Genomic DNA, 27,980 nt, shown 5'->3' on the forward strand with positions numbered 1-27,980 from the left:
ACTAGGTGGCTATCACTATTACCTGCAATAGAACGTACTCTAGAGCTACTTGTAGAGATATAGCACGACTTGTTAGATCGTTTGCTCGTTTTGGCTCGATGAAAGAATAACACATGACGCAAAAAAGAAAACAAAAATAATCAAATTTTTTATATTTTTTTAGAAATAATCAACAATTATATTACTATTAGGTACTGGTTAGTTCTTATAAAAAATATCACTTACACTTATAAAGTTGTTACCTAAAAATTAAACATAATGACTTGTTTGAGTGAGATCGTATGTATAAAAAAAAATAAAATGGAAAAAAAATATTACATATTACTGTGTAAAAATATCATTTTGGACACTTTATTCGATGACAATAGTGTTCTACGTTCATTAAGGACTTGACCCGTCGCTGAAAAAACGCGTTCGCAGGGCACAGATGTTGCAACGACACAAAATCTTTTCAAAACATACGCGTAAACGTGAGGGTATATTAAACGACGTTCATGCCACCATTGAAGCGGATACTCTTCATTTAGGTATTTATCTAGTTCGCGAATGCCAGCAGCAAGCTGGTTATCTGGCCTAGTAATTTTTTGTATTTCTTGGTCGTATTCATCCCATATGCAGCTATTTTTATTACTAGGTATAGATATTGATGCGTCGCTGGAAGTAGGAACAGCCTCTGGAGTATCTCCTTGAACTAATTGTACTTGGCCGATTTTATTTCTAAGGGCTTGTACTACCATTTCACAGGCTCTTTGATTTTTGAATCCCCTTAAATCGAGGATCCAAAATCGTACACTCTGCGTATAACATATTCTTCTCTATATCTTTGAAACGATCTTCCATGCCTTTCTTTAGCAGAGACTGCACATCAACTATTTTTGTATTGTAAGAAACATGTTTTTGTAAAAAAATTTTTAGTAAATTACACAAAATTATTATTTTAGATAAAGTGACGTTTTTTCGGCACTTATTTCTACGGTAATCTCATAGAATGGACTGAGTAACGGTAAAACTTCCTCTATGACTTCCCAGTCCCCTTCATTTAAAGTTAAATCAGGGCGTAGAAGTGCAACGGTAGCGATCACTGTATCCTTTACCTGTACTATTCGCTTGAGCATGTCAAAAGTGGAATTCCAGCGGGTTTGTACATCCTGCTTGAGCTTAAGAACAGGCAAATTCATTTGCTGCTGCGTAGCAGCCAATTTATGTTTTCCTTGTGTGCTACGATTAAAAAACTCGACAGTATTTTTAACTCTTCCCAAAACGTCACATATCTTTTTCGTAGCTTCTTGTACAACAAGATTTAGAGAGTGAGCGAAACATGAGATGGACCGCCAATCACCAAGTCTAACAGCAGATAAGATATTTGCTGCATTATCGCTAACAATGGCGGCAACTTTGTGTGAAATGTTCCACTCTGCCAAGTCGCACAAGTTTTGACTAGTATGTCGCTCTTTATAATTGATACAACCAAGTAATACTGAGTGAAGTTTAGTCTCTTCATTTATAAAATGAGCTACAATAGCTATATAGCTGTCGTTATTTCTAGATGTCCAACCACCAGTACTAAGAGACAACGCTGGTGCTGCTTGTACCTTTTTTTTACTTCAGCCATGACGTCATTGTGAATTCTTGACATTAAATTTTCCGATAACGTTTTTCTTGATGGTAGTTTATAGCCTGGGCATTGAGAAACTAATTCAATAAGCTTACGAAATTCTGTTTCTTCTACGATTCTTAAGGCGTGATGCCCTTTAGCTACCATCTTGACAAGTTGTTTATCAATTTGCTCAATCTTTCGAACTGGCGGTGGTCTACGAATGTAATGGGTCATCGATTGTTGGGAGTCTACTATATTTGATGATGCTGAAATTATATTCTCCGATTCACATGTGCTTTGACTTGATTGAAGTATGTTTAAACTAGGTAATATCGGTGTTTGTCTTTCAGCAGTTAATGGGATCAAAAGGTGTTTTGTTTTCATATGTCGGGTTAAATTACCATTCGATCCGCCGGCAATACTTATTATTGTTGAACAATGGTTACATTTCGCTTTTTTATTATCAATGTCTTCTGTAAAATGAGTCCACAAGGGGCTATGTTTTCTTTTTGATGACATTGTGGGAATCTCGTCACCATCATCAAGACATTTACTGCGACGCAGAATACATTCCCAAAACCTTCTAGAAAGCTCCACCCCTACTAGTCGAGCGGAAACAAACCGGTCGAAGCACACCTGCAGCCATTAAACTAAACTGAAGCGGAACGGTGCCAAAACCTTCTAGAAAGCTCCACCCCTACCAGTCGAGCGGAAACAAACCAGTTGAAGCACACCGCAGCCATTAAACTACATCGAGCGGAACGGTGCCAATCATTCCAGAAAATTCTACCCCATCGACAAAAACACATTCCTCGCATACGCATCAACAACAGCCACCACGGGTCACGTGATGCCCAGAAACACTATAAAAGGAGGTCCAACCCAAACAACGCCAGAGAGTCGACATCCAGCTCCTGACCTGCCACCACTACACTACGCTGACCATGGAGGATCAACCAGCCAGCCAGCAACACACTGCCGTATCCAGAGACCTTGCCGAACATAGCCGAACAACGAACCAGCAACACACTGCCGTACCCAGAGACCTTACCGAACATAGCCGAACAACGAGCCAGCAACACACTGCCGCATCCAGAGACTTGCTGAACATAGCCAACATTACCGAACATAGCCGAACAACGAGCCAGCAACACTCTACCACATCCAGAGACCTCTGAACGACATACTTTTACCAACAATTAACCATACTTGTGTATACGTGTTACTACCAAATAAATACCATATTCAACATATAGCTGTATTAATACAGAACACAGACGAATCTGTCTACAATACATGGCGGACTGGTGGTGAAGAAGACCTTCGCAACAAGACTAGTTCCCATAATACATTAGAAGCTGTAGGAATCTCGTCGTCGTCATCGTCATCGAAACCTTCGAGAATATTCCGCAACAACAAAATACATCGAGCGGAACAGCGCCAAGCATTCCAGAAAATACTACGCCTCGACAAAAGTGCATTCCTCTTGTACGCATCAACAACTAAATGCTCGCACGCATCAATAACCACTTCCATCAAGCGTTCCAGAAAATTCTACGCCTCGACAAAAGTGCATTCCTTTCTTACGCATCAACAAACCACCACCATCGATCAGGCGATTCCAGAAACACTATAAAAGGAGGTACAACCCAAACAACGCCAGTCGACCCACAGCAGCAAGCTTCGACACACAGCAGCAGACCAGTCGACATCCAGCTCCTGACCAGCCACCACTTCACTACGCGGACTTGGAAGATCAACCAGCCGAACGAGCCAGCAACACACTGCCGTATCCCGAGACCTTCCGAACATAGCCGAACAACGAGCCAGCGACACTCTACCATATCCAGCGACTTGCGGAACATAGCCGAACAACGAGCCAGCAACACACTGCCGTATCCAGAGACTTGCTGAACATAACCGAATGCCGAGCCAGCGACACTCTACCGTATCCAGAGACTAGCCGAACATAGCCGAATGCCGAGCCAGCGACACTCTACCACATCCAGAGACCTCTGAACGACATACTTTTACCAACAATTAACCATACTTGTGTATACGTGTTACTACCAAATAAATACCATATTCAACATATAGCTGTATTAATACAGAACACAGACGAATCTGTCTACAATACATGGCGGACTTGTGGGAATCTCGTCACATTCACCAAGCGGAACGATGCCAAAATCCTTCGAGAATATTCCGCAACAACAAACTACATTCCCGAAACCCAGACGACATGCACCTGCAGTCATTATATTAAACTCAGGCGGAACGCCCCTACCAGTCGAGTGGAACCAAAACGGTCGAAACACGCCGCCACCATTAAAATACATCGAGCGGAAAGGCGCCAAGCATTCCAGAAAATTCGACGCCTCGACGAAAACAAAATTCCTCTCGTACGCGTCAATAACCACTTCCATCAAGCATTCCAGAAAATTCGACGCCTCGACGAAAACAAAATTCCTCTCGTACGCGTCAATAACCACTTCCATCAAGCATTCCAGAAAATTCGACGCCTCGACGAAAACAAAATTCCTTTCGTACGCGTCAATAACCACTTCCACCAAGCATTCCAGAAACACTATAAAAGGAGGTACAACGCAAACAACGCCAGTCGACACACAGCAGCAGACCAGTCAACATCCAGCTCCTGACCAGCCACCACTTCACTACGCGGACTTGGAAGAACAACCAGCCAGCAACACACTGCCGTATCCAGAGACTTGCTGAACATAACCGAATGCCGAGCCAGCGACACTCTACCACATCCAGAGACCTCTGAACGACATACTTTTACCAACAATTAACCATACTTGTGTATACGTGTTACTACCAAATAAATACCATATTCAACATATAGCTGTATTAATACAGAACACAGACGAATCTGTCTACAATACATGGCGGACTGGTGGTGAAGAAGACCTTCACAACAAGACTAGTTCCCATAATACATTAGAAGCATAAGCTACCTGATAACGACAGTGTCTTATTAACGTCACTCTCGTTCATTCGGTCACAAACTAATGAAATTCTTGTGTAGTTCGCGAACGAACTAGATCGTAAGAGAGTAAACAAGACGCGCGCGCATGCGCAGTGAGCGAGCGTCAGTATTAGTGTACATATTAGTGTAGTGTGGTATGGTGTGGTGTGGTGTGGTGTGGTGTGGTGTGGTGTAGTGCCGTCTCACTCTCGCTCATTCGGTCACGAGCTAATCAACTATGGAACGAGGAGTGACGGAACTAGTTCGACTAGTTCACCGCTCTTACGACCTACTTCGTTCGCGAACTACCCAAGCCTAATTCGTTGCTGACGATGGAGTGCAGGCTCTGTCTTGGACCAGCTCCGGCCGAATCTTCCGTCTCCATCTTCAGCTCCACACCAGATCCTCATCCAGAGCGTCTGGAGCAACGCATTCGGACCTGCTGTCAAATTCAGGTCGGTGCTGCTTATAGGTTATAATATTCAGGTTATAATTATTGTGGTTAACTCTTCTCACCGCTCGATCCTACTTTTTTCATCTGCAGGTTAAAAGAAGCGATGGATTGCCAGACACGGTGTGTCTTTCGTGTAAAACCAATCTGGAATTATTGATCAGCTTTCGAAAGGCTTGTTTTCGAAGCAACGAAAAGTCTCAACTGAGGTTAGATGATTGCTTGAAGATCAAGACTGAAGAAGTTTTATTGGAAGATGTAATATGGGACGATGAGCCTTCACAACCAACAATTCCTCGAAAGAATAGTGAAATTTGTTTAAAGCCATTTCCCAATAAATCCGAACTTGTGTTACACAAAACAGCACATACTGGAGAAATCCTGTTCAAATGTGATATTTGTTTAAAATCATTTGTTCGAAAAAGTACACTGGTCACACATTTAAAAACTCACACGGGTGAAAAGCCTTACAAGTGTGAAATTTGTCTAAAATCATTTTCTGAAAAATTTAACCTCAAGGTACATATAAAATTGCATGCTGGGATAAAACCACACATATGTGACATTTGTTTAAAATCATTTGTTCGAAGAAGTTCACTTGTCACACATTTAAAAACTCACACTGGTGAAAAGCCTTACAAGTGTGAAATTTGTCTAAAATCATTTTCTGAAAAATTTAAACTCAAGGTACATATAGAATTGCATGCTGGGATACTACACAAATGTAAAATTTGTTACAAACCATTTACTCAAAAATCTGATCTCGAGAGACATAAAACATTGCATGCTGGGATACTACACAAATGTAACATTTGTTTAAAATCATTTGTTTCAAAATGTAGACTTGTCAGACATTTAGAAACTCACACGGGTGAAAAGCCTTACAAGTGTGAAATTTGTCTAAAATCATTTTCTGTTAAATATTACCTCAAGCGACATGAAAAATTGCATACTAGGAAACTACACAAATGTGAAATTTGTTTAAAATCATTTGTTCGAAAAAATGATCTTGTGTCACATTTGAGATATCACACGGGGGAAAAGCCTTACAAGTGTGAAATTTGTCTAAAATCATTTTCTGTTAAATATAACTTCAAGCAACATAAAAAATTGCATGCTGGGATAAAACCACACAAATGTGACATTTGTGTAAAATCATTTCCTCGAAGAAGTTCACTTGTCACACATTTAAAAACTCACACGGGTGAAAAGCCTTACAAGTGTGAAATTTGTCTAAAATCATTTTCTGGTAAATATTACCTCAAGCAACATAAAAAATTGCATGCTGGGATACTACACAAATGTGAAATTTGTTTAAAACTATTTACTCAAAAATCTGGTCTCGAGAGACATAAAACATTGCATGCTGGGATACTACACAAATGTGACATTTGTTTAAAATCATTTGTTCACAAATGTACACTTGTCAGACATTTAAAAACCCACACGGGTGAAAAGCCTTACTAGTGTGAAATTTGTCTAAAATCATTTTCTGTTAAATATAACTTCAAGCAACATAAAAAATTGCATGCTGGAATATAACCAAACAAATGTGACATTTGTTTAAAATCATCTGTTCGAAAAAGTACATTTGTCAGACATTTAAAAACTCACATTGGTGAAAAGCCTTACAAATGTGAAATTTGTCTAAAATCATTTTCTGATAAATCTAACCTCAAGGCACATATAAAATTGCATGCTGGGATAACACCACACAAATGTGACATTTGTTTAAAATCATTTTCTGGTAAATATTTCCTCAAGCAACATAAAAAATTGCATGCTGGGATACTACACAAATGTGAAATTTGTTTAAAACCATTTACTCAAAAATCTGGTCTCGAGGGACATAAAACATTGCATGCTGGGATAAAACCCCACTAATGTGAAATTTATCTAAAACCATTTACTCAAAAATCTAGTCTCGACAAACATAAAAAATTGCATGCTGGGATAAAACTACACAAATGTGACATTTGTTTAAAATCATATGTTCGTAAAAATGATCTTGTGTCACATTTGAGATATCACACGGGGGAAAAGCTTTACAAGTGTGAAATTTGTCTAACATCATTTATTCAAAAATCTAGCCTCGAGACACATAAAAAATTGCATACTGGGATAAAAATAAAACATAGATAAAGTAAAAAGGAGGTTTGTAAAAATTGTCATTATATAAATATGTTAAAATTTTTACATTTTGGCTGCATGCGTGCCATGGTGTTTCTGGTGCCCCCTTCTCATGAAATTTCTTCTCATTGCAGTTTGCATATCTAAGTTTCCCATCCGAATTGACGTAATTACTAGTACTCGCCACTGGTCGCGTCCATAGCTCACACACACACTAAAAGACATTTGTTTACGTTTTTACATTTGACGTGTGTGCATTGATATCCGCGACATATATAATCCATTCATGAGTCAGTCAGTCAGTCACTTCTCTTCGAAGCCGCTGATATAGCTGAACGCATATCTAACATCTACTGCCCCTCCTCTATCATGTCCAACTTTTCTAAAGAATACAAACATAACCCCGTGGGTTCCACATCAGATGACAGCTTATCCATAAAGCTTTTTGCCGGGATGGATTTCATTGTATGCTGGTCTAACAAATTCAAGGTGGATCGTTTCCAAGTCGATAGACATTCCCGTGATTGGGTTCCACTCATTTCAATGCTATTTTCATAGTATAGTGGATGTGGTGGAGGCAGTTCAACAGCATGCTGCATTTTTATATGAAAGAGGTGGAAAAATGGCTAGTATGATCAAGGTAATGAATATTATGACAATGAACATTTTATAAAGCTACATATGTACATAATAAATTTAAAATTCTTTTCTTACAGAAAATATACATTCAATGTATAGGGAGAATAGGAGGCGCCAAAATTAAATTTATAGAAAATCCCTTTACTGTAATAATCACAACTCCGCTAATGAAGAGAGACCAAACCATAATAACATTATATTTATTGACTCAAGGTCATCCTGTGATTTGCAACACCACACTATAACTTTTGTTCTGACAGAAAGTATAGCCAGCGCTGTTCCATTAGCAGTTATCACTACTAAAGTCTAACAACTTTTGAGAATTTTTCAGCATTTGCTCTTTTGAAAGATTTCTGGGGAACATAAATCCAAAATATATAGTGACTGCCGATTCTCATGCCGAACGCTTAGCTCTCACTAATGTTGTTAAGGATTTGGAGATGGATCTATGATTGGAGTTTTAATAGTGGATAGACAGATATTATATAGATTATTTAAAAATATAATTATTTCCAATTCATCCCATCTCATGAAGCTGAAATAAACTTTATTATATTTAATAGTTCAGAGATATGCAGAAAATACCTAGACTGGTTTAAACTTTTGTTTTCCATAAAAATATTGTTTATTTATAGTTCCAAACTGACTAAAATATCACGATTAGATTATAACCTTGTATTCACATTGTTCTACCAGAACTTAAAATTGATACATAATTTTTTTTGTACCTATATATGTATGCATCTTCATATTTTTTAAAGTATATATATATGTTTTTACCTTTTCTAAATAATTAATGTTTTACATATATTGTTTGTTTATAATGTTTTACCTTTATTACTTATTTATATTGTTAAAAGCAATTTTTCTTAAGATGTGTAATTCTCTGTTATTCTCATAATTACATATATGACTTTAATATTAATCAGCTAATCACTCACCATATAAAGTTTATCTCTTTTAATTCAAATAATTTAATAGTTCTAATCATTGTCTTTTACCTATTCTCTTGCGAAAAGTCCATTGTCGATATTGTGTCTTAAAACTCATGAAAAGAATTCACCGAAGAACGGCGACATCTGATTTTTTTTTATTTGGTGATTCTTCAATGATTCAATGTTGAAATCACTTATTTCATGTGTCTTTTTTGTGTTTTACATTAATGAATATATATTTTTTGTTACGATTGTTTTAAATGTTATTAAAATTATATTTTAATGCTTTTATTTGAATAAATGCTATTCTGTTGCTTGAGTGGCCCGTATATAAACCCAATTACCTGACTCTTATTTCAATTTAAAACCGAAAAATCAAGGTGGACGAGAAATGGTCAAGCATCAAAAAAAAAAAAAAAAAATAGCCAATGTTTGGGAATTCCGAGTCATATTGTATTTACACGATCAATCATAAATTGGGATTTATTTCAGTGAATTAAGATTTCGAAACATACTTAAGTAATTATAACTCTATAAAATTGCATTATGATACAGTTATTTTCTTTCTTAAATATAACATGTAAATTAAAAAGCAGAAATAGTAGATTGTAAGCAGAATATACTACGATGACAATTCATATGTGTGTAGCGGCTGGCGAGCTTTTCTGAAATAAAATTATTTTGTGGAGCGAATAGCTTGTTACAGGGACGAAGAGATGATAAAAATTATAACCATTATTCTCAAATGCTTATATTATATTTTCCAAATAGCAGTTTTGTGTAAACAAGATTTAGGTAGACAAGTTTTGAAAGGAGTATCTATACAATCAGAATGATATTTGACAGTTAAGATTTGAATAGGATGTGTGATTGTAGAGTGTTGAAACAATAAAGGTTTTATTTGTTTATTTAAGTTATAGCCAAGCTTAATAACTAATTATATTCAATCACACAAATAATAATATATACACATACATTCACATATGTACATAGATACATGCACACTGTTTGAGGTGTTACCTTACAGCTACCATAAGTTTATCAATATTACAAGTATATTCGTAATTTCATCTGGCAGCTTATTATAAGTAACAACACTTCCATACATACACGTTTTTCCTACTCTTATTTAATTTTAAATTCTGTGATTTATTGCTACCTCTAATGCTATATTTATGTAAATGTAACCGTCTGTGGTGACCGCCGGGGTTCTGGCAGTACCAATGCGATGCACGGTCAGTCAACGTTTTGCGGGAAGCATTCTCTTCGTCAGAATAAACAGCACCGTCACTGTTGCACTCGCCTTCCCCCATACCTCTAATAAAATATCTATCGTAATACCTAGGTAACATTTTCTTATCTAACTTATAAATAAAAACCGACATATATATTTTCAGAGTATCATCAAATTTATAAAATACTTTAACACAGATCTTATACTAATATACTTATTTATGTGCATCTAAAATACTCTTCGAGGCTCTATTCTGTAATTTTTGTAGCCTATCTTAGCCTAGCCTACAGAAAAGATCCACAACACATAAAATGTGGTCGGACAATTGCATTATATATGATAACTGCTTCCACCACATCCACTATACTATGAAAATAGCATTGAAATCACTTGGAAACGATCCACATTGAATTTGTTAGACCAGCATACAATGAAATCCATCCCGGCAAAAAGCTTTATGGATAAGCTGTCATCTGATGTGGAACCCACGGGGTTATGTTTGTATTCTTTAGAAAAGTTGGACATGATAGAGGAGGGGCAGTAGATGTTAGATATGCGTTCAGCTATATCAGCGGCTTCGAAGAGAAGTGACTGACTGACTGACTCATGAATGGATTATATATGTCGCGGTATGAATGCACACACGTCAAATGTCAAATGTAAAAACGTGAACAAATGTCTGTTTGTGTGGCGAGTTGTAGTAATTACGTCAATTCGGATGGGAAACTTGGATATGCTTACCGGTATAACTAGTACTAAATGTAGACCAAAAAAAATTGCAAAGTGAAGGCAAGTCGTTGCTGTCAATACAGGGACGATGGAGTGCAGGCTTTGTCTTGGACCAGCTCCGGCCGAATCTTCCGTCTCCATCTTCGGTGATCCTCATCCAGAGCGTCTGGAGCAACGCATTCGGACCTGCTGTCAAATTCAGGTCGGTGCTGGTTACAGGTTATAATTATTGTGGTTAACTCTTCTCACCGCTCGATCCTACTTTTTTCATCTGCAGGTTAAAAGAAGCGATGGATTGCCAGACACGGTGTGTCTTTCGTGTAAAACCAATCTGGAATTATTGATCAGCTTTCGAAAGGCTTGTTTTCGAAGCAACGAAAAGTCTCAACTGAGGTTAGATGATTGCTTGAAGATCAAGACTGAAGAAGTTTTATTGGAAGATGTAATATGGGACGATGAGCCTTCACAACCAACAATTCACCGAAAGAATAGTGAAATTTGTTTAAAGCCATTTCCCAATAAATCCAAACTTGTGTTACACAAAAGATCACATACTGGAGAAAACCTGTTCAAATGTGATATTTGTTTAAAATCATTTATTCGAAAAAATACACTTGTCAAACATTTAAGAACTCACACAGGTGAAAAGCCTTACAAGTGTGAAATTTCTTTAAAATCATTTACTCAAAAAACTGGTCTCGAGAAACATAAAAAATTGCATTCTGGGATGAAACTATACAAATGTGACATTTGTTTAAAATCATTTGTTCGAAAAAGTAATCTTGTTAGACATTTAAAAACTCACATGGGTGAAAAGCCTTACAAGTGTGAAATTTGTCTAAAATCATTTTCTGCTAAATATTACACCAAGCAACATGAAAATTTGCATGCTGGGATACTACACAAATGTGACATTTGTTTAAAACCATTTACTCAAAAATCTGGTCTCGAGATACATAAAACATTGCATGCGGGGATACTACACAAATGTGACATTTGTTTAAAATCATTTGTTCAAAAATGTACACTTGTCAGACATTTAAAAACTCACACGGGTGAAAAGCCTTACAAGTGTGAAATTTGTCTAAAATCATTTTCTGTTAAATATAACTTCAAGCAACATTAAAAATTGCATGCTGGGATAAAACCACACAAATTTGACATTTGTGTAAAATCATTTCTTCAAAGAAGTTCACTTGTCACACATTTAAAAACTCACACGGGTGAAAAGAAGACCTTCACAACAAGACTAGTTCCCATATTGTTAATAGTAATTGTTATTATACTGTAGGAATCTCGTCATCGTCATCGTCATCGAAACATTCGAGAATATTCCGCAACAACAAACTACATCGAGCGGAACGAAACCCAGACGACATACACCTGCAGTCATTATATTAAACTCAAGCGGAACGCCCCTACCAGTCGAGTGGAACCAAAACGGTCGAAACACGCCGCCACCATTAAAATACATCGAGCGGAACAGCGCCAAGCATTCCAGAAAATTCTACGCCTCGACAAAAGCAAATTCCTCTCGTACGCATCAACAACTAAATGCTCGTACGCATCAACAACCAAATGCACGTACGCATCAACAACCACTTCCACCAAGCATTCCAGAAACACTATTGTAGGAATCTCGTCGTCGTCATCGTCATCGAAACCTTCGAGAATATTCCGCAACAACAAAATACATCGAGCGGAACAGCATCAAGCATTCCAGAAAATTCTACGCCTCGACGAAAGCAAATTCCTCTCGTACGCATCAATAACCACTTCCATCAAGCATTCCAGAAAATACTACGCCTCGACAAAAGTGCATTCCTTTCGTACGCATCAACAAACTAAATGCTCGTACAACCACTTCCACCAAGCATTCCAGAAAATTCTACGCCTCGACGAAAGCAAATTCCTCTCGTACGCATCAATAACCACTTCCACCAAGCATTCCAGAAACACTATAAAAGGAGGTACAACCCAAACAACGCCAGTCGACCCACAGCAGCAAGCTTCGACACACAGCAGCAGACCAGTCGACATCCAGCTCCTGACCAGCCACCACTTCACTACGCGGACTTGGAAGATCAACCAGCCGAACGAGCCAGCAACACACTGCCGTATCCCGAGACCTTCCGAACATAGCCGAACAACGAGCCAGCAACACACTGCCGTATCCAGAGACTTGCTGAACATAGCCGAATGCCGAGCCAGCGACACTCTACCACATCCAGAGACCTCTGAACGACATACTTTTACCAACAATTAACCATACTTGTGTATACGTGTTACTACCAAATAAATACCATATTCAACATATAGCTGTATTAATACAGAACACAGACGAATCTGTCTACAATACATGGCGGACTGGTGGTGAAGAAGACCTTCACAACAAGACTAGTTCCCATAATACATTAGAAGCATAAGCTACCTGATAACGACAGTGTCTTATTAACGTCACTCTCGTTCATTCGGTCACAAACTAATGAAATTCTTGTGTAGTTCGCGAACGAACTAGATCGTAAGAGAGTAAACAAGACGCGCGCGCATGCGCAGTGAGCGAGCGTCAGTATTAGTGTAGTGTGGTGTGGTGTAGTGCCGTCTCACTCTCGCTCATTCGGTCACGAGCTAATCAACTATGGAACGAGGAGTGACGGAACTAGTTCGACTAGTTCACCGCTCTTACGACCTACTTCGTTCGCGAACTACCCAAGCCTAATTCGTTGCTGACGATGGAGTGCAGGCTCTGTCTTGGACCAGCTCCGGCCGAATCTTCCGTCTCCATCTTCAGCTCCACACCAGATCCTCATCCAGAGCGTCTGGAGCAACGCATTCGGACCTGCTGTCAAATTCAGGTCGGTGCTGCTTATAGGTTATAATATTCAGGTTATAATTATTGTGGTTAACTCTTCTCACCGCTCGATCCTACTTTTTTCATCTGCAGGTTAAAAGAAGCGATGGATTGCCAGACACGGTGTGTCTTTCGTGTAAAACCAATCTGGAATTATTGATCAGCTTTCGAAAGGCTTGTTTTCGAAGCAACGAAAAGTCTCAACTGAGGTTAGATGATTGCTTGAAGATCAAGACTGAAGAAGTTTTATTGGAAGATGTAATATGGGACGATGAGCCTTCACAACCAACAATTCCTCGAAAGAATAGTGAAATTTGTTTAAAGCCATTTCCCAATAAATCCGAACTTGTGTTACACAAAACAGCACATACTGGAGAAATCCTGTTCAAATGTGATATTTGTTTAAAATCATTTGTTCGAAAAAGTACACTTGTCACACATTTAAAAACTCACACGGGTGAAAAGCCTTACAAGTGTGAAATTTGTCTAAAATCATTTTCTGAAAAATTTAACCTCAAGGTACATATAAAATTGCATGCTGGGATAAAACCACACATATGTGACATTTGTTTAAAATCATTTGTTCGAAGAAGTTCACTTGTCACACATTTAAAAACTCACACTGGTGAAAAGCCTTACAAGTGTGAAATTTGTCTAAAATCATTTTCTGAAAAATTTAAACTCAAGGTACATATAGAATTGCATGCTGGGATACTACACAAATGTAAAATTTGTTACAAACCATTTACTCAAAAATCTGATCTCGAGAGACATAAAACATTGCATGCTGGGATACTACACAAATGTAACATTTGTTTAAAATCATTTGTTTCAAAATGTAGACTTGTCAGACATTTAGAAACTCACACGGGTGAAAAGCCTTACAAGTGTGAAATTTGTCTAAAATCATTTTCTGTTAAATATTACCTCAAGCGACATGAAAAATTGCATACTGGGATACTACACAAATGTGAAATTTGTTTAAAATCATTTGTTCAAAAAAATTATCTTGTGTCACATTTGAGATATCACACGGGGGAAAAGCCTTACAAGTGTGAAATTTGTCTAAAAACATATACTCTAAAATCTGTTCTCGAGATGCATAAAACATTGCATTCTGGGATACTACACAATTGTGACATTTGTTTAAAATCATTTCTTCGAAAAAGTATACTTGTCGCACATTTAAAAACTCACACGGGTGAAAAGCCTTACAAGTGTGAAATTTGTCTAAAATCATTTGTTCGACAAAGTAGACTTGTCAGACATTTAAAAACTCACACGGGTGAAAAGCCTTACAAGTGTGAAATTTGTCTAAAATCATTTTCTGTTAAATATTACCTCAAGCGACATGAAAAATTGCATACTGGGATACTACACAAATGTGAAATTTGTTTAAAATCATTTGTTCGTAAAAATCATCTTGTCAGACATTTAAAAACTCATACGGGTGAAAAGCCTTACAAGGGTGAAATTTGCCTAAAACCATTTACTCAAAAATCTGGTCTCGAGATACATAAAACATTGCATTCTAGGATAAAACTATACAAATGTGACATTTGTTTAAAATCATTTTTTCGTAAAAATGATCTTGTGCCTCATTTGAGATATCACACGGGGGAAAAGCCTTACAAGTGTGAAATTTGTCTAACATCATTTATTCAAAAATCTAGCCTCGAGACACATAAAAAATTGCATACTGGGATAAAAATAAAACATAGATAAAGTAAAAAGGAGGTTTGTTAAAATTGTCATTATATAAATATGTAAAAATTTTTACATTTTGGCTGCATGCGTGCCGTGGTGTTTCTGGTGCCCCCTTCTCATGAAATTTCTTCTCATTGCAGTTTATTTAAATAATTTTAAGAGAAATTATAATTGAAAATTAAATACACAGATTTATTAGTTGGCTTACTTGTTTTATTTATTTTAAATGTTATAATTTTTATTTATTGGATGAAATTGAGTTAATTTTGGTAAACATTCTTCATCATCCTAAGCCAGGGGTCGGCAAACCGCGGCTCTTTGGCCAAAGTGCTCTAAAATTGTAGCAATTTCAACAGATGGGGCGAAGAAAAGGGTTTGTTGCTATTTTGAAAGGAAAAATTAATCACGAGGTACTTGCTTACAAATCCGTCATTCATTAAGAAGCGCTTTGTGTGCAGACATATTAACATAAACGATAAGTCGATGTCTGGTAAACACTGCAGCAATATCCAACAATGAACTATTTTTCTCTGTCTTATACTTTTTGGGAAACTATGTGTAGAAGGGAGACAAACAATGTGTGTCAGGCATCAATCAATTTATCTTGAATCGATAGTTTTCTCACACGCAGACGCGGAGTAGACACCGTCAGAACAGAAAGACTAGATTTCTGTGATTTTGCAAATATATTGAATATAAAAATCTAGTCTCCCATTCAAAAACTAGGTGGCTATCACCAGTGGCGGACTGGGACTGAAATTAGTGCATGCCAGGAGTCAAAGGGGGCCCACCCAGGGTTAAAAAAAATTGTCCCCCCCCCCATATAACAAAATTTTCTTTTCAAAAATGGGAATAAATTTAGGTACAAGAAAAATGGCAAAAGCAAAATAGATCCGTGGGAATCTCGTCACATTCATCAAAACATTAACTGCGACGCAGAATACATTCCCAAAACCAGTCGAAGCATACCTGCAGCTATTAAACTAAACTCAAGCGGAACACCCCTACCAGTCGAGCGGAACCAAACCGGTCGAGCCAGCGACACTCTGCCACATCCAGAGACCTCTGAACGACATACTTTTGCCAACAATTAATCATACTTGTGTATACGTTGTTACTTCAAAATAAATACCATATCCAACATATAGCTGTATTTAATACCGAACACAGACGAACCTGTCTATAACGGGGACGCGACAATTGGTGCAAGGCCAAAATGTTCAACGACAAAATGTACCCGAAAATTAGTGCACTGACAAAATGTACCCGCGACAAAATGTTCAAAAATCCTAAATTATCCTATTTTAATGGCAAAAGTAACTTTTTATTGTATTATATTTATCGATGTATATGGTACTTTTTATCGTATAGATCGCGGATGTTATTAAATTATTATAAATTAAAGGTGTTCTCAACCGTACCAACATATACTTATTTAAATTGAACAATTACATTTTAAGCGAATGTCATTGTGACTCATTGAATATCATTTTAAGATGTCATTGAATTAGTATTTAATAAACAATATTTACGTATTTAAATTGAAAAAAAAAACTTTCCGAGCGTATGAAATGCAGATTACATTGCATTAGTTTATATGGCAGGGCTTCTCAACCGTCTCCAAAATTTTCTTTATTTCAAATGAATAATTTACTTTTTATCGTACACATCGCGGGCGTTATTAAATTAGTATAAATGACAGGGGTTCCCAACCGTATCCAATATTTACGTATTTAAATTGAAAAATAAAAACTTTCCGAGCGTATGAAATGCAGATTACATTGCATTAGTTTATATGGCAGGGCTTCTCAACCGTCTCCAAAATTTTCTTTATTTCAAATGAATAATTTACTTTTTATCGTACACATCGCGGGCGTTATTAAATTAGTATAAATGTCAGGGGTTCTCAACCGTATCCAATATTTTCTTATTTAAATTGAAAAAAAAAACTTTCTAAGCGTATGAACTGCAGATTACATTGGATTAGTTTATATGGCAGGGCTTATCAACCGTCTCCAAAATTTACTTTATTTCAAATGAATAATTTACTTTTTATCGTACACATCGCGGGCGTTATTAAATTAGTATAAATGACAGGGGTTCTCAACCGTATCCAATATTTACGTATTAAAATTGAAAAAAAAAACTTTCTAAGCGTATGAACTGCAGATTACATTGAATTAGTTTATACGGCAGGGCTTATCAACCGTCTCCAAAATTAACTTTATTTCAAATGAATAATTTACTTTTTATCGTACACATCGCGGGCGTTATTAAATTAGTATAAATGACAGGGGTTCTCAACCGTATCCAATATTTACGTATTTAAATTGAAAAAAAAAACTTTTTAATCGTATTGGAGATGTCATTGAATTATATGTGTATATATATATATATATATATATATATATATATATATATATATATATATATATATATATATATACCACCAGCAGCATAAAACGGAACGCTTGTGAATTTTGCGACATACGTGTTTGTTCTAATCATCACTTCGTTATTTGTAAATTTATCTTAGTTATTTCTTCTGTATATTGGTAAAAAAACGTAATTCTCTTTAACTATGTACAAAATACAGTTATCTTGTATGTATGCAAAATAAAACAGACTAAGGTACAAAAAACCCGTAATATACCTGCTAAGGGTTCGCCTTTGTTCATTGTGCGTCAAATGCTTTCAAACATTGAAAAGATCATGCTCAGCTGAGACCTTTTGCTGTATGATTGTTCTAAGGGTAATTATGGGTTTAATAGTTTTTATTTTATAAAATTGATGGATTTAATATTTAATTTTGAATTTTTAAATTAACAATATCGATTCTTCAGAAATTGGTCGCTGCAGGGATATTTCCGCCGAAAAAAAACTTTAATTGCTGCGTATTTGAAAGCGAAGAAGGTGTCCATGCGAAAAATTGCCAGAACAGAGTGTTTCGGTAAACACAGTTTCGATAATAACTCCGGAGTTTAGTTCTTGTACAGGCGGACCTCAACTTTCGCACATTCGACTTTCGCACAATTCGCTATTTCGCACATTTTTAAAAAATCGTTTTTTTTTTTTTTTGTGATAATGCAAAAATGTTTGTTTGCGTGCAATTCTTTCCCTCTCCTCCATTCCCTGTTGCACTATGAAATGCGTATGAACGAGCCCGTACTGTGAAAAGTGTTACATCCTGCACGGCATAATGATGGATGAAATCTTTGTCTTATTGGATAAGTGACCAAAATCAAAAAACATCCCTCTGAGTACTTCAATAATTCAAGCTAGAGCTCTTAGTTTGCATAAGGATTGGAAGGCTAGACTAAAAGAAGATTCTAACACGGTGTTTCATGCAAGTCACGGCTGGTTTTCAAATTTTAAAACAAGATATTCTTTACACAATATTAAATTCACTGGAGAATCAGCTGATGCGGATGAAGATGCTGCAAAAACTTTATTTCCTCATTGTCCAAAATTATTGAAGATGGTGAATATTCCTCTAGTCAAATATTCAATGTAGATGAGACTGGTTTATTTTGGAAGAAGATGCCTAATCGTACATTCTTATCAAAGGAAGAATCAGTTGCCCCTGGTCATAAACCTTCTAAAAACCGATTGCTTCTTGGTGGAAATTTAGCTGGTGATTTAAAATTGATGCCAATGTTAATTTATCAAGCAGAAAATCCTAGAGCATTGAAAGGGAAAGATAAAAATTGCTTCCAGTCATTTGGAAATCAAATAAAAAAGCCTGGGTTACTGCTTTAATATTTAAAGATTGGTTCACTTCACATTTCGTACCAGCAGTAAAGCAATATTGTGAAGTTAATAATTTACCATTTTAAATATTATTAATCTTAGATAATGCTACAGGACTCTCATACAACCCATGGACCAAACAGTGATAGCTACGTTTAAACGATATTATATGAGGTCGATAATGAATCAGGCCATCAAGACAACTGACATGGAAGGTGGGCCCACATTAAAAGATTTCTGGAGGAATTATAACATATGGAACGCAATAAACAATATTGGAGACGCGTGGGCTGAAATAAAAGAGTCAACAATGAAAGGTTCATGGAGAAAACTATGCCCACAAATGATGGGTGCTATCAATTTTGATGAAACTCCAGAAACTATCACACTTGAAATAGTTCACTTAATGAACGAACTTAACCTAGATGTTAACATTGAAGATATTAATGAGATGATTAAATCTCATTCTGAACCCATGACCAATGAATTTCTAATGGACCGACAAGAGAACGAGAACTATATACATATTGAAAGTGAGGAAGAAGAACCAGAAGAAATCATTAATACCTTAACTATAAAAAATATGAACGAAGCTTTTACGCATCTCGAAAAGTTTTTGAACATTATGGAAGACTGTGATCCCAATGGAGAACGAATATCTCAAGTACGTAGGGCTATTCATAAGAGTACTGTATGTTACAGAACACTATGAAGAAAAAAAAATTGTCATATTCAACTAACTCTTGACAAGTTCATTACGAGATTATAATTTGCCGTGCCTGAATACGATATTTTCCACTCTAAGTGAGTGTAGATTATCGGATGTTATTTTAACATATGTATCTGGCAGCCTTCTCTTAATTTGAATGTGATGTGTGTGTGGAATCTTAATCTACTCTCTTCCATTTGGGCCTCGCTGTGATTTTTTTTTTACTATTTTTCTTTTGCAGAAAACATGCATTTTTTATTTTATCGTGTTTTTCTGCTTTTGCTTTTTTGCTTTTTATTTTATGTATTTACTTTACTTTTTAATGTATATAAATAATTTTTATTTAATACATACATTTTTTGCTTTTTTTTTTTACATCCCTCTACTTTCGAACATTTAACTTTCGCACACATTTTCAGGAACCAATTATGTGCGAAAGTTGAGGTCCGCCTGTACTAACTTCTCGGTTTTGGCTTGGAGACCTTGAAGGGCTTTCAAGAACTTCCACAGGTTTGGAAATTGGGCTCTAATTGTATAGCCAACTTTCATATGGAAGCCTTCCACTTCGTTGTCCGTTTTTCCATAATTATGTAATATTCGGTCTCGAACATTCCATATGTCTATGGAAGCTACACGAGGTTCACGTCTGACATATGGCCAAATGCGCAAGTAACGGGTTGCTTTTTCCATCTGTCCCAAAGTACCTACAGAAAAATCCAGGAATTGGGATTATCTGAATTTTACGATAATCAGGAAAATGCAATTAAATTTAAAATGGTATTGGCATTAGCATTTGTTCCTCCAGAAAATATAGTCGAAAGCTGGGAGGAACTCCTCCAAATTCTCAACCCATGGCTATTGGCACAAGAACGAGAAATCCAACAGAAGGTCGATGATTTCCTCATGTATTTTGAGGTTAATTACATTGGGAAAATTATTTTACCAACCCTAACTACATAAAAAATGTTAAGATTCCTAGAAAAAGATTTGGTCGAAGCATATGCGCTTCAATACTTCGAAGACAATAGGTTCTTTTGAGCTGAAAAATAAAATTCGATTTACAATCATTTTATTTTAACCATGCATTTTTTTTCTCAACGTGTGAATTTGATTAGCAAAAAGTTGAATTTGATTTACAAAGGAGTGAATACGTAATAAATAATAAATGTAATTATTTAAAAATTCATCATTATCAGTATATAATAAAAAGAAGACACTGGACATTTCCATGTTTTAATATTCATATAAATTATTGATATATTAATTATCTATTAACATATGTACAGTCCATCCTAAAATGCCAATGTAACACAAAACCGGACTACGGAATGACCTTAAAAACAAAATTAATTATGGTTGAAAATTATAATACATTGCTTGAAAGATAGTCTTCTTGATAAATATTGTGGTTCTAGCTTATTTTCCATAATTTTAAAGCCTATAAAATAATTTTTCGTAAACTGGTCAAGTACGGTTTGCATATTGCAAGATAAGGTTTTTTCTATGTATATTCATTGAAGCTCAGGGTGCTGTTAGTGCTAAATTAAAAAGAACCAGGTCGGTGTTTAATTTTTACGACCCCCCCCCTCGGTTTTTTTTTTACTAAAAAAAATTCGGGTGTGACCAACCCATGACTTTATCTATGTATTTGAGGAATATAAGAAGGTAACAAAACAAAATTCGATATTGAACTGATGACTATGATAGCGATACAAATTGAGCGCAAATGTATGGAAACTTGCACAAAACAAAAAAAGTTCTACTTCCGGTTGTCAGATTTTGTTCAAATTTTTTTTATTACTAAAAATCACTATCAGTATTATACTCATTAAATATCAAGAAAATAAAAATAATTTTAAGGGTCAAAATAAAATAATGAAATATTGTTTTAAAAAAAAATACCACTTCCGGTTTACAAATTCTGACCAAAACCCTACCAGCTCTAAGTTAGTACATAAAGGATAGAAATATAAATTTTCAGCTTAATACGTTCAGGGGTGTGGACAGAGTAGTGGGCACAACATTTTCAACCTTTCTAAGAGAAAAAAACCCACTTCCGGTTTATAAAATTTAATAATTTTTTTTTCTTTTCATCACATTGCTACAAGAATTATACTTGAATTTTTTGTGACGAAAACACATGTTTAAGGGGTCGAAAAAAATAGTGGAAGAAAAATCGTACAAAAGTAAACTGCCACTTCCGGTTGACAGATACTTACTAAATTTTATATATAACTTGGTATTGTTAACTTGATAACCTTATTAGAACTTTATAATACCAGAGTAATTATAAATTAATTACATACATATATGTATATTTTTCTATAATAAATGTGATCGAGCTTATCAACTGTGAATAGCTAAAAATTATTATTCCATTGCTACAAACCGACGTTGAAGAGGACATTGAAGAGATTTCGAACCCACCATTTGCCTATTGTCCTAGGGTTTTACGCAAAGAAAAAAATGCATTCAATAGCCTCTAACATGAGGGTAGTAAAATTTTATAACCCATTTGTCTTTTTACATATTTTCGTCCATTTGTGTAGACAATTCATCTGTCAATCATAGAACTTATTTCAAAATATATTATTGTTTTGCCATCTCCATTCAACGCGCGTGATTTTTTTTACATTTACATTTTAATTGTCTTTTACATGTCAAAATTAAATTTTGTATGCAACCCTTACGCATAATAGTTAGTTGTAAATGATGCAATATTAATGTGAAACATAAAGGAGGTATGTAAAAATAATTTTAGCTGTAAATTTCTAATGTCTGCCTTTTTTACATACCTCCTTTTTTCTACAATACAATGTCCGATTCATACATTTGTTTTTTGCTAAACACTAAGTAAAATCTCTCCATCGTTAATCCGAATAGTCGTAATTCAAGACTTGACTGTAAAATAATACATTAAATTTATCTAAACTAATATTTGATATTCTTGCCTTATAATTATATAATGAAATATTAAGTTTAAAAAAAACTTTCATTATACATATAGCTTGCGAATGTACACTAGAAGACTTATTTGCAGAAGAAATAAAATAATTGCATTTTAAACAAAATTTTGGAAAAAATTATGTGAATTTGATTTAGAGACGCCGTAAAGGTCACATTCAATGTTAAAACTCGAAGTACACGTGACCGCTGGCTGGGAACTGTTTTATCAAAATAAAACGTGGCGTTCAACGTTTATTTATTTATATATTATCTTAGCTATAAAGCTAATTTTAAAAATACATCTTAATTACTTAACTCTAAATAACACTAAAATTTATAATTATCTTATATGTACTGTCCCTCACAGAGGTCTTCGCACCTCTGTGAGGGTGTTAAACTAATTCAATGACATACGCTTTAAAAGTAATTTTTTCAATTTAAATAAGTAAACATTGGATACGGTTGATAAGCCCTGCCATATAAACTAATCCAATGTAATCTGCAGTTCATACGCTTAGAAAGTTTTTTTTTTCAATTTAAATAAGAAAAAATTGGATACGGTTGAGAACCCCTGTCATTTATACTAATTTAATAACGCCCGCGATGTGTACGATAAAAAGTAAATTATTCATTTGAAATAAAGAAAATTTTGGAGACGGTTGAGAAGCCCTGCCATATAAACTAATGCAATGTAATCTGCAGTTCATACGCTTATAAAGTTTTTTTTTTTCAATTTAAATACGTAAATATTGGATACGGTTGAGAACCCCTGTCATTTATACTAATTTAATAACGCCCGCGATGTGTACGATAAAAAGTAAATTATTCATTTGAAATAAAGTAAATTTTGGAGTCGGTTGAGAAGCCCTGCCATATAAACTAATGCAATGTAATCTGCAGTTCATACGCTTAGAAAGTTTTTTTATTTTTTTCAATTTAAATACGTAAATATTGGATACGGTTGAGAACCCCTGTCATTTATACTAATTTAATAACGCCCGCGATGTGTACGATAAAAAGTAAATTATTCATTTGAAATAAAGAAAATTTTGGAGACGGTTGAGAAGCCCTGCCATATAAACTAATGCAATGTAATCTGCAGTTCATAGGCTCAGAAAGTTTTTTTTTTCAATTTAAATACGTAAATATTGGATACGGTTGAGAACCCCTGTCATTTATACTAATTTAATAACGCCCGCGATGTGTACGATAAAAAGTAAATTATTCATTTGAAATAAAGAAAATTTTGGAGACGGTTGAGAAGCCCTGCCATATAAACTAATGCAATGTAATCTGCAGTTCATACGCTCAGAAAGTTTTTTTTTTCAATTTAAATACGTAAATATTGGATACGGTTGAGAACCCCTGTCATTTTTACTAATTTAATAACGCCCGCGATGTGTACGATAAAAAGTAAATTATTCATTTGAAATAAAGAAAATTTTGGAGACGGTTGAGAAGCCCTGCCATATAAACTAATGCAATGTAATCTGGAGTTCATACGCTCGGAAAGTTTTTTTTTTCAATTTAAATACGTAAATATTGGATACGGTTGAACATTTTGAACATTTTTGAACATTTTGTCGCTTAAACATTTTGTCGCGGGTACATTTTGTCGCGGGTACATTTTGTCGCGGGTACATTTTGTCAGTGCACTAATTTTCGGGTACATTTTGTCGTTGAACATTTTGGACTTGCACCAATTGTCGTGTAACCGACCATCACACAACAAAATGCAACAAGCAGAAAAATGTTCCCCCAACTTGTGCCCTGTGTGGCCAGCAAGGACATCCAGCTAGCTACAGGGGGTGTGAGGTCTATAAAAAAAAGATAAAAGCATCACAACCCAAAAAGGTAACAGTAACACAACGCGTACAACAAAATCAAATTGAAGTTGTTGATAAACAAACAACTGTGGACAAAACATATAGTGAAGCAGCTAAGTCCCAAGCAGACAAAAGCAAACAAGATATCGGGCAGGAAAATAAATCAACTGAACCTACCATCGGTGGCATGATGCAGTTGCTATGTGACTTTCAAACTGAAATAAAACACCAACTCAACTGGCTCATAACCAGAGTGGAAAAAATTGAAAATCAGTGCAAATCACCAAGTAAACATAATAAAAATGACAGATAATTCCCTACGCATATTAACATGGAATGCAAACGGACTCAATCAGAGAGTCCATGAACTTGAAGTGTTTCTAAAGACAAACAACATCGATCTAGCACTAATATCAGAAACACACTTTTCACAAAGAAGTTACATAAAGATAAACGGATACTCGGCTTATTGGACAACACATCCTAGTGAACGAGCTCGCGGTGGTACTGCTATTTTAATCAAAAAAAATATCCAGCACTTCGAACAAAAAGATATCAGAGAACCATTCATGCAAGCTACTATCATCACAATTAAATATGGCAATGCTGACTTAAATATTGCTGCAGCATATTGTCCTCCAAAGCATACCATCACAAAATACCAATTTATAAACATCTTTAATTCCCTTGGGCCAAGATTTATTATTGGAGGAGACTACAACGTTAAACATACAGCTTGGGGATCACGACTTATAACTCCTGGTAAAGGAAACAACCTTCTATACGCGATTCAGAGCTCCTCGTGCGAGTATCATTCCTCACAAAAACCAACCTTCTGGCCGACCGACAGTAAAAAGGTACCAGATTTAATTGACTTTTTTATATCCAAAGGAATAGCCCCAAACCACATTGAGGTCGAAGGAATAGAGGACCTTACTTCTGATCACACACCAGTGCTAATGACACTGAGCACACTGGTAATTAAAAGAATAAGGAGACAGAACCTGACAAATAAACGCACTAACTGGGATATGTTCAGGAAAAAACTAGACCAATCAATAAATTTAATAGTGAAACTTAAAACTATAGAAGATCTCGAACTACACACTCAAAATTTTATTGACTCTGTACGAGAGGCTGCGAAAGAAGCTACACCTGTACCAAAAGAAAAACCAGACCAAATCATTAATTACCCCATGGAAATTAGACAATTGATTAAAGAAAGACGTAGAACAAGACGAATATGGCATAGAACCAGAAATATTGCAGACAAAAGAGAATTTAACCACATAAGTAACAAAGTTAACCGACTTATTAAAGAGCATAAACAAAATTGTTTTGAAAATATTTGGAAGGTTTGGGCCCTGCAGCTGATAAAAATCACTCACTATGGAAAGCAACCAGGAAATTCAAACGACCAATTCTACAAATACCACCTCTGAAAAATGCGCAAGGAGAGTGGATAAGAAGCAACAAAGAAAAAGCTGAGCTGTTTGCACAACACTTAGAGACAGTATTCCAACCACACAATATTCAATCTGATGCTGATTATACACCAATGTATCAACCACAGCAACTAATCAAAACTGTCACCCCTATGGAAGTAGCTAAAGAAATAGATGACAATATAAATCCTAAAAAGGCACCTGGAATTGACGAAATCTCACCGGGACTATTCAAGGAACTTTCAAAAAAGGCTATTATCATGCTAACATACTTATACAATGCATGTTTCCGGCTCAAGCATGTGCCAGAGTGCTTCAAAACTGCTCAAATCATAATGTTGAAGAAACCTGAAAAGTCACCCGAACAAGTGACATCATACAGACCAATATCCTTGTTGCCTGCGATCTCTAAGCTATTCGAAAAACTATTATTAAAAAGACTCAAGCCCTTAACCGATGTTCCCGACTTCCAATTTGGATTTAGGTCGAAACATTCTACCATCGATCAAGTGCACCGTGTTATTTCAAAAATAGAGCAATCGCTAGAGGAAAAAAAGTATTGTCCAGCTGTATTTCTTGATGTCTCACAGGCCTTCGACAGGGTATGGCACGAAGGACTTATCCACAAAATCAGCAAGTCATTACCTGGAAATTATGTCAAATTACTGGAATCATACTTATCCGGACGCAAATTCAGAGTTGCTCATGAGGAGGCATTCTCTAACTTTTTCACAGCCTCTGCAGGAGTACCACAGGGAAGCGTAATAGGGCCTATACTGTACCTGATATACACTGCTGACATCCCGACAAGCGAAGAGACATTCATTGGAACATTTGCAGATGACACAGTCATTATGTCATCGAGCGAGTCACAGAAGGAAGCATTTGAACGCCTGCAGCGTGCACTGGACAAGATCAGCAAATGGACCAAGGACTGGAAAATGAAACTCAACGAGCTAAAATCAATGCAGGTCACATTTGCACTGCGACGAAATAGTGTCAGCACTCAGACTTTCATAAACGGAATCCAAGTTCCACAAGCTTTGTCAGCTAAATATTTAGGACTGCATCTTGACTCAAGGCTTACGTGGAGGCATCACATTAAAAAAAAAATAGAACAGATTCGAATTAAACAAAGAGAAATGCATTGGCTAATAGGAAGACACTCCAAATTAGACCTACAATGCAAAAAACTGATATACCAGGCAATCGTGAAGCCAATATGGACATATGGCATACAACTGTGGGGATGCAGTAAGCCATCCAATATCGAAAAAATGCAAAGATGTCAAAACCAGTTTTTGAGGATTATCACCGATGCATATCGCTTCGTCACAAATGAAGAGATCCACAAGGACCTTAAAATCAAAAAAGTAAAAGAAGTCATCCGAGAATGCGCCGGGAGGTACGAGTTGAGACTGCACCGTCACCCTAACATAGAAGCGTTGCAGCTATTGGACACAACTCACCAGCAGAGGCGTTTAAAGCGAAAAAAGCCTCACGAATTGGTGTTCTGAATGTGAGAGATTCAGAAGCCCAATTCACAATTTTGGGGACGGAGTGATGATTCCGTAGTGCCCGTACATGATCTGAAGAGCAACGATATCGCTGGTGATGATTTATCGGGAATCGATAAGATGGCACCAAAAAAAAAAAAAAAAAAAAAAAAAAAACTAAAAAACTGTCTTAATTTCTACCGAATATCTTTTCACTTTATCTATGTGCATATGTACGTAATAACAATAGATAAAGTTTTGTGACCATGCGAAAATTTGAACCAGAATCGATCACTGATCACGTTAATATACGAACTTTCGGAAAAATAAACGTCACACATCTGTTTTTGAGACAAAATAAAGTAAAGGGGACTTTTCTCACGATTCGCTCTATAGGATGAACAATTTCTAAGAATTTTACCCAAGGCATACCACTTAAAAACCAAAATATACTTGTTTCGAAATAATAAAATCTTTTTTTTCAAAGCACATAGCAGCGATTATTTTATTAGTTACCCAAAAGTAACATACATAAGAAATAAACGT

At 35.9% G+C, this 27,980-nt stretch overlaps 4 protein-coding genes and 1 long non-coding RNA gene across 6 annotated transcripts; 2 read left to right on the forward strand and 3 right to left on the reverse strand.

The window, feature by feature from the left end:
- Nucleotide 1: 1 nt before the first annotated feature.
- LOC143921667 (E3 SUMO-protein ligase ZBED1-like) lies at nt 2–2,116 on the reverse strand. Its single transcript, XM_077445021.1, has 5 exons — nt 1,653–2,116; nt 952–1,602; nt 326–765; nt 226–242; nt 2–94 (listed from the first exon to the last, which is right to left on the reverse strand). Exons 1-5 carry the CDS (start codon nt 2,114–2,116, stop codon nt 2–4), a joined length of 1,665 nt encoding a protein of 554 aa, XP_077301147.1.
- LOC143921545 (uncharacterized) lies at nt 168–7,160 on the reverse strand. Its single transcript, XR_013261446.1, has 3 exons — nt 4,336–7,160; nt 3,487–3,556; nt 168–3,434 (listed from the first exon to the last, which is right to left on the reverse strand). It is a non-coding gene; the product is annotated as an uncharacterized LOC143921545 (long non-coding RNA).
- LOC143921541 (uncharacterized) lies at nt 3,258–13,559 on the forward strand. Of its 2 annotated transcripts, XM_077444878.1 has the most exons (6): nt 3,259–3,410; nt 3,465–3,696; nt 4,464–5,041; nt 5,131–5,246; nt 10,788–10,906; nt 10,982–13,559. In XM_077444878.1, the coding sequence occupies exons 5-6, from the start codon at nt 10,793–10,795 to the stop codon at nt 11,828–11,830; spliced, it is 963 nt and encodes a 320-aa protein (XP_077301004.1). In that variant the 5' UTR covers nt 3,259–3,410; nt 3,465–3,696; nt 4,464–5,041; nt 5,131–5,246; nt 10,788–10,792; the 3' UTR covers nt 11,831–13,559. The 2 variants fall into 2 exon arrangements, with proteins under 2 accessions (XP_077301003.1, XP_077301004.1); XM_077444877.1 differs by lacking the exons at nt 10,788–10,906; nt 10,982–13,559 and having other exon boundaries at nt 3,258–3,410; nt 5,131–7,197.
- On the reverse strand, nt 10,984–13,017 carry LOC143921543 (uncharacterized). The gene is made up of 2 exons (XM_077444885.1): nt 12,664–13,017; nt 10,984–12,329 (listed from the first exon to the last, which is right to left on the reverse strand). Exons 1-2 carry the CDS (start codon nt 12,842–12,844, stop codon nt 12,097–12,099), a joined length of 414 nt encoding a protein of 137 aa, XP_077301011.1. The 5' UTR covers nt 12,845–13,017; the 3' UTR covers nt 10,984–12,096.
- On the forward strand, nt 11,415–16,396 carry LOC143921540 (uncharacterized). Its single transcript, XM_077444873.1, has 2 exons — nt 11,415–13,559; nt 13,649–16,396. The coding sequence occupies exons 1-2, from the start codon at nt 13,437–13,439 to the stop codon at nt 15,278–15,280; spliced, it is 1,755 nt and encodes a 584-aa protein (XP_077300999.1). The 5' UTR covers nt 11,415–13,436; the 3' UTR covers nt 15,281–16,396.
- The last annotated feature ends 11,584 nt before the right edge of the window (nt 16,397–27,980 follow it).

Source organism: Arctopsyche grandis, chromosome 13 (assembly GCF_051622035.1).
Source record: "Arctopsyche grandis isolate Sample6627 chromosome 13, ASM5162203v2, whole genome shotgun sequence".
In the NCBI taxonomy this organism is placed as follows: domain Eukaryota; kingdom Metazoa; phylum Arthropoda; class Insecta; order Trichoptera; family Hydropsychidae; genus Arctopsyche; species Arctopsyche grandis.